Consider the following 7,573-nt stretch of genomic DNA (forward strand, 5'->3'; position numbering starts at 1 on the left):
CCCGTGAAAGCCTGAAGTGTTACGAAATAAATAAATAAATAGAAATAAATAAGAATGGTGAGCATCACTCAAGGAGATTTGAACACCCATAACGCAGTGCTTTCTCGAAGCGACTTTAAGTCTATCTCCTCTACCCTCTGGCAAACAAAAGCTGGATCTTAGAGCTGGGTGCTCTTCCGGTAGGCAGTGCTTCGAAAACGCCTCTGAACAGCTCCTGTCGAGAGTCTCCTTCCTTAGAATGTAGCTATGCGAGAGGTTTTGTAGGCATTCTCTTTGAGGCTGTCGAATATTGCTTTGGTTCCATTCTGCCAGTGCAGGACCAGGTCCATGGGGGTCTTCCCAGCCTACACAGAAGAAAGGGAACTTTGACTTCCAGGTGGGAGGTACCCGTCAGTCCACACCCTCTGTATCTGATGAGGCATATTATCAAAATATCTGCTTTTTGCTGTGAGTGGTCTACTGTTTATTCTTACTGTCCTGTCACTGATTTTCATGTTGTTTCTATTGACTTCTCCTCCCACCATCCCCAGAACTATCCCAGGTATTGGTAAAAATCCCTGGTCCTTAGGCACTAAACTAACAAAGAGCCTCAAGTCATTGTGAAATTCAAAAATGTATGCAGATATTTCTAGGACCTTCCAGAAAGGATCTGAGGAGGCATTATTTGAAGACCTATGGTAAGTATACTTCCACCCAGCCATGGTAACCATCCAGTTGCTGATCGGCTGTTGACTTCTCTGTAGGTTTTTCACAACTCAGAATTTTCACTAGGGTTTCTTATAAAATTTACTTTCTTTGAAATTGATATTAGTGACATGTAAATAATTTTTTCAGTCCAAAATTTGATCTCCCTTATGCACATGTCTCAGTTTATACATATTAAAACCACAGCACTTTGCAATTCTTCTCTTTAGATAGGAGAAATCCTAAGTATTTCTATCTGTATTAGGCTGGGAAGTACTCTTGATCCCAGAAGTTGTAGACTGGCTGCTTTGATATGCTAATCAACACAGAGAGTTGGTTTTGCTCAGGTCAGGAAAGAGGAAGGGAGAGAATCAAGAGATTTTTTTTAATGTAAATTTGTGACTTACAAAACCAAGTAAATACCAAGGAAAGATTTCCAATTCCACAGTGCCTCAAGGTACTGGATTGGCAAAGAGCCACCATCAAGAAACCCCCACAGACCTTAGTAGCCACTCACTTACTACTAAGTACACTTAGTAGTAGTAGTGTCATTTATGTGACCTACCTGGCCCTAGTGACAATATGCATTACCATTCATTTCTTCTTATGGTCTCTCATTGCTTGAAATAAATAAATAAATAAATAAATAAATAAATAAGCCCTTACCTTCTGCATCATTGAAGATTTCTTTGAATATACCTTTGGTTCATTTTTGAAGAGAGAAATATTGGGTGACACTAATCCCAGTACTTAGCAGGGGACCCTACTGCTAACATTCCCCAAGCTGAGCAGGTGCCACCTACCCACTCCTCATCCTTCTTTCTTCTCATCAAGTCAGGTTCCCCTTCCACATAGCCCAAGTTAGTCTTGAACCTAAGATCCTCTTTCACAGTGCTGGGATTTGGGGCACACTCAGTTTCCTTTTTAATTGTCCCTTCAGCCTCACAGTAACACAAGAAGCTATTTCAAGAAAGGCAGGTGTATTTATTCCCACCTACTTCAGCCTCTATTCAGCCAGGAATGACCAAGGCAGGTTGGAATTATCCAATGTGGTTTTTATTTTTTTTTGTAAGTTTTATTTATGTATGTATTTTATGTATAAATGCTCTGTCTGCATGTATGCCTGCAAGCTAGAAAAGGGCATCAAACCCCATTATAGATGGTTGTGAGCCACCATGTGATTGCTAGAAACTGAACTCAGGTCCTCTGGAAGAGCAGACAGTGCTCGTAATCACCGGGCCGTCTCTCTGGCCCCACAGTGTGGATTTTAAAGGTGACAATTTTGACCATCTTTTATTCAAGACCAATCTTTCAAAGAACTATTAGGTTCTAAGGTCAGAGCAGAAGTTCTAGTTTCCCCTATATTTGACCCTGTGACCGGGGTCCTTGCCAGGTCACACTTGTCCTAATGGAAACAGACACATGGGAACCATCAGTGTATCTCAAAAGTTACTACCGTGGGAATTATACTTGCAAATATGTGAGAAATTCTGGAAATCAGGAAGCTGACCAGTGGCACCCTTGCTTTGACTACTTACACAGTTCTTGACGTTGAGGTCCGCCCCGAAGGTCATCAAGAGCCGAATCATCTTATAACGATTCAACCTCACAGCATCGTGCAGTGGGGTATCTCCTTCCTAGAAGCAGGGTAAGCAGGCAGTAAGTGTGACGCCAGGAAGTGGATCCTGCCAGGGTATCCTGGCTTGCCCGAGGGATTTCCAATAAGGTGTCTCAGCTTTGTCGGTTACTCACTCTGTCCTTGGCGTTGAGATCCGCCTCGCAGGCGATGAGATGCTCCGCACACTCGTAATGACCAGTCCTCACTGCCACGTGCAGAGCTGTGCTGAGAAGCTAAAAAGTTAGAAAACGGAGGAAGGCGTGAGAACAGACACTGTCGAGGCCCCGAGGCACCTGCAAATGTGTGTGTGTGTGTGTGTGTGTGTGTGTGTGTGTGTGTGTGTGTGTGTGACTGGCAGAGGACCTCCGTGGCAGGCAGGGAGCAGAAGCCTAAGGCAGGGAAATACCTTGTCTCGAGCACTGATTTTGGCGCCTTTGTTCAACAAAAGTTTCAGGACGTCCAGGTTTCCTCCACGACATGCCCAGTGGATGGCTGTGGATTCAAGCTATTCGGGAAAGGGAAAGCACAAGACAAGACAGTGTGAAGGAGAATTTTGTTAGGAGTGGGAGTTGGTCTTTGTTTTCAAAGGTCCCGGAGAATATAGGCCAGTGATAGCTCCGGGTGTTCTTGGTCTTGAGAGGCACTTCTGAAGTTCTTCTAAATAGCTCAGCTAAACTGTGTGGGAGTGGCTGGATTCGTGTGCGTTTTAATAAGTCTGATCATATTCCAGAATATCTTAATCTGGATCGAACACCTTATCCCAGGCTCCTGTCTTTCTTTGGCCATTTCCTGCTGGCCCTGTGCTGTGTTTATACTAGCACAACCTAGGGACCTCAGCTGTCAATCACTGTGGTCACTGCACGCTGCACTTAGAAGAGATTGCCACCTCTCTGCTTTGTTTGGTATATCTCTGGACTTCCAGATTCCAAACTTGGGCATTTCTTCATCCAAACTTTATTATTATTAGTTTCTTAAGACTTTTCAATATTTTTCCCTTTGATTCAATTCAGGCTAGGTTCTTCGGAATTTTTTTTTATTCCTTTTCCATTTTACCATAATGTCAAATTGAGCTGCATATAAATAAATGAAGCATTTCCCAGTTCAATCTTCAGGGTATAAAATAGATTGTCTACTGGTCTTTATGGAAGTCATAGCAGCTGACTGTTAGGGTCTGAATAGCAGCCCCTTTCCTTAGCCGTGATTCATTTAGTATGCAGCCTGACTCCAAATCTCATCCGTGGCAATTGGCATTCATCATATAAAGTACACAGCTAGGAAATTCACATGCATTGCTGGCAGCCGAGGGGCCAGGAGCAGGCTGCGCTGTCTGCAAGGAGTGGGGTGTTGAGAGGCCAGGAATGCTACTGACTTGATAATGACCCAAACTCTCTGGTGAGGTTGTTGAATTCTGCCCAACAACTTTCACTTCCTCTTCTTCTCTGCAACACTCCTCTCCTTTTCAGGCCGCCTGGAAAATACTTTCCACATGACCCAGTCCCACCGCCCAGTGTCCCTTTGTATGGAGAAGTGAGCTCTTGACTAGTTTTCTCAGATCAATTTTCAATCCAATCGGGCCAGATTTTCATTGTACATTTTCCCGAGTTTTCAAATGGCCTGCTTACTTTGGCTCATTTCCAAACAGAGAAATATATTTACCATATCACGGAATTCAATCTGGGCTCCAGCTTCCATTAGCTTCTCCACAATTGCCAAGTGTCCTTCTAAGCATGCTCTATGGAGAGCGGTCCGTTTATACTGTCGAAGATTAAAACAAGAGATAGTGGTGCATATAAAAATGCGCACAATCCTTCAAGAGCTATGAAGCTTGGCCTATGATGACCTAAGTGATAGAGAGGCCATGATTTTTTTTTAATGAATCAGAATACCACAGCTCCTGAAATTGCAGGATTAGAATAATCATCTGGCAGCTAGAACCTGAGCTTCCGGGCCTAGACCCTTTCTAAGTGCTGAAGGCCAAGGCAAAGGGATGTGGACTTCAAACCTCAAAAGCCATCTCCAGGGTCAAATGTCACTTTTCGTATTTGCATATGTCAAGTATGGCAGACGGTTTTTTCCATCCAGAATCGGTGCTAGATCGAATATTGAAAACCATTAAGAGAAAGGAAACTCAGCGTTGGTATGAACTGTCCTCTCAGTTCACTAGAGATGCAATACAAAGTCACGACTTCTGACAAGTTGGTTTTGTATTAACGAGTCATTAGGCTAACAGAGGCATGAGACCATGCTTACAGATAAACCGTGAGAAGATAACGCACGGAAGCTGCTCCAAATCGGGCAGTGGCAGAGCTAAACTAGGAATTCCACCTCCCCCTTCGAATGCTGGGTTATCTGGGTCTGAACAATGATGTTACTAATAATACCTTTCTTCAGGAGAAACTTTTTGGCCTTGCCTTTATGGAAGTCTCTCCAAAGGATCTAAGTTAAAGACAAGTTTTCTTCATATAAATCAGACAGAATTATGTGAGAACAGGAAAAACTCCATGCAATCCATCATGCTAATCTAGTATTTGGGGGTTGTGGGGTGGGGGAGAAAAAAACATTCATTTTTATGCTCCTGGCAGATGTATCAACAGCTGGAGAAACTTTTAAGTGGAAGACATCGCAGACTGCATTTGCCAGCCTGCAGGAAGCGGAAGGCATCCCAGACTGCATTTGCCAGCCTGCAGGAAGGCATGATGAGCCTTACCTCATCACAGACATCGGGGCTGTTCTTGTCTGACAGAAATTTCTCTACGACAGGCAGTTTGTTCTCCAGTGCAGCTTTCAGAAACCTCGGCACATCCACGGGTTCAGTCTAAAGTGAAGAAGGAGGAGGGAGAGGAGAAGAGAGAGAGAGAGAGAGAGAGAGAGAGAGAGAGAGAGAGAGAGAGAGAGAGAGAGAGAGAGAAAGAGAGAGAGAGAGCAGGAGAAGAAAGGAGGGTGGTAAAGAAGTGGAGGGGAAAGTGGATGAGAACGAAGAGAGAGAGAGATTGAGGAGAAAGGAGAAAAAAAGAAAAGAAAAAGAGTCACGGGTTTTGCAGCTGTCTTCTCTCCACGGCATAAACCCCTACAGCCCACTTGGGTACACAGTCCTGGAAACCAAACCATCCTTACAATAACTTCCGGTTCTGGCTCCTTCACAACTGGAACTTTAGTTTTCTTGTACTTTTTTCTTTTCTTCAGCTGAACGATTATTTCAAGGTCTTCTAAGTTCTCAAGCTTTGACCTTTGTTCTAGTTTTTTCTTTTTGAGCTTAAAAGAGAGAGGGGGGAGAAATCAGATGTTTAAAACTCTGATGAGTTCTAACTATGGTGGTGTATGAACAGACTGAACTTCTTAAGGAAGTGTGTGAATGCTTTGCTCAGAAAGGAAATTTAAAACACTCTTAAGTAAATGTCTGACTTCAGGGATTTTTTTCATTAAGTTATCTGGGGTCTAATTTTAATCTAAGTCATATTTACTTCCTTTGCTTGTAGAACTAGCCCTTGACTAATTGGATGGAGGTGCAATGAAGTCCTTCAGTGATCATTTTGTAATTAGTACCATAAGTCCTAGATTTCTATAGAATTTGTGTTCTCACTCTCAAAAACTAACGTATGCTTTACCTAGGAAGGAAAATACATATTAAGTGCTCAAATATTGATGTCATTCTCTCTCAAGTGATCCCCACTACTCATAGACTAAGAACAGAAGTTGCTGATAACTAGTGCACTTCTTATTATGTTAGTAAGCAATAAAATATCAATAAAAACTTCAACAAAAACAAATGCCATTAAATACAGCAAACTTATTCTGACTATAATCCATGGCAACTAATGTTATAAAAATGAAGAAATCTTGGCTCAACATTAAGTAAACAGTGTGTCCCACTGGGGCTTCCCCAGTTATGACTATCTCTCTGTCTTTTGATCAAAACATGGCCATAGCACATAAAATCATTGATTCAGAATCCAGAGGTCACGGTCTCATCTAAGAATCATTTCCCAAATCATTTCCAAAAATACTGCTTCTTTATATCTTTGTGGGTTCAAGTTCGGTGAAGAAACATCTTTAGAAGAGTTTATTTTCCTTCTCCCCTTCTTCAAGGATCTCTACACCCCAGTCTCCCACTGCTAGATTCCAGGGGAGGTCCTCACCTCTGCCTCTCGCTGTTTCTCACGCTTCTGTTGTTCCTCCTCCAGGTTCACGCGGTGGACTGGAAGTGTCTTCAAATCCTCTTGTTTCTCCAAAGCAACGGCAGCTTCATATTCTCCATCTCTGAAATCCCCAGGAAGGAATTCCCCTGTGGCCCCATTGCTATTCTTCTTCCCTGTTACCTATATGTGAGGAAGACGGTGAAGTCAGTGCCAATGCTACCCATCCTAGGATCACTCTCCACAAAGGATGTTGTTGGAGGTCCTCTGTCCTTCTTCCATGATGAGCGCCACACCCAGATAGTGTACTGTCGGAAGCATAACTCCAGATCTCCCAGGATGACCCGCTCTCTCAAGAGCAAGACAAGGTGTACATCAGGTTGGCACACATAAAATTACTTTTAGCCACGCAACCCGCTTTCTCTTAGGAAATTCACCACCACGCCCACTTACTTTTCATTTCTTTCATTTCGGTCTTGAGTTGTGCAGTGTCCAGGCATTTATTTTTGCCATAAAACTTGTACCCCAAGGCATGATAACCACAGTATTGCATATCACAGTAATGAGACCAAGGAGAAGACAATAAACAAGAAATATGTATAGCTGTCAGCTCTGAGTTTTCCCACTCGTTTCCTGGCATAAACAAACCCTGTTCCATACTTGACATTTGCAGACTCCCCTTACATTAAATTATGCCCCCAAAAGAAAGGGCTTCTGGGCTTCACATAAAAGCCAAGATGAACCAGGTTTGGTCTGGTGACGAAGACGTCTTACGTACCAGCTCCTCTACTCTCAGTACCATCGTGCTGGCAGCGACGAGTGTGGATGTGTCTCTGTCTCGTGGGTGAACCCCTGGAGTTGTCCTGACAGAGCCCCTCTACACCCGCTGGTTATATAGCTAGAGCTGGGTGAGATAATCTTCCAACCTGGGAAGTCAAGTATCACCCCTGCCCCCACCGATGGCCAGCTCAGAGGCAGGTGAATTTTCATTCCAGACTCAGTGTCTGGGAAGCCCAAGAGGGAGATGACAAGCTGGCCACAGTGTATACGAATCAGGAAGAAATGTGAGAGGGCCATTCCTTTGGCAGTGACCGCACAGCTCAGCAATGCGAGTCATCCTACTTATCGGGAAGCCAGG

General features: G+C 43.6%; 1 protein-coding gene across 1 annotated transcript; it reads right to left on the bottom strand.

Moving 5' to 3' along the window:
• Positions 1–217: 217 nt before the first annotated feature.
• Positions 218–7,237, bottom strand: Ankrd1 (ankyrin repeat domain 1). Its single transcript, XM_038348436.1, has 9 exons — positions 7,214–7,237; positions 6,439–6,618; positions 5,417–5,554; positions 5,010–5,117; positions 3,959–4,057; positions 2,709–2,807; positions 2,437–2,535; positions 2,223–2,321; positions 218–344 (listed from the first exon to the last, which is right to left on the bottom strand). Exons 1-9 carry the CDS (start codon positions 7,235–7,237, stop codon positions 234–236), a joined length of 957 nt encoding a protein of 318 aa, XP_038204364.1. The 3' UTR covers positions 218–233.
• Positions 7,238–7,573: the final 336 nt, after the last annotated feature.

This window comes from Arvicola amphibius, chromosome 1, assembly GCF_903992535.2.
Source record: "Arvicola amphibius chromosome 1, mArvAmp1.2, whole genome shotgun sequence".
Taxonomy (NCBI): domain Eukaryota; kingdom Metazoa; phylum Chordata; class Mammalia; order Rodentia; family Cricetidae; genus Arvicola; species Arvicola amphibius.

Coding starts and splice junctions, on each gene's coding strand:
- Ankrd1 (XM_038348436.1), bottom strand. CDS start 7,237: ATGGTACTGAGAGTAGAGGAGCTG. Junction 2,808..3,958: donor AGATTGAATTCCGTGATATG/GTAAATATATTT, acceptor TTTCCCGAATAG/CTTGAATCCACAGCCATCCA. Junction 2,536..2,708: donor AAATCAGTGCTCGAGACAAG/GTATTTCCCTGC, acceptor CTAACTTTTTAG/CTTCTCAGCACAGCTCTGCA.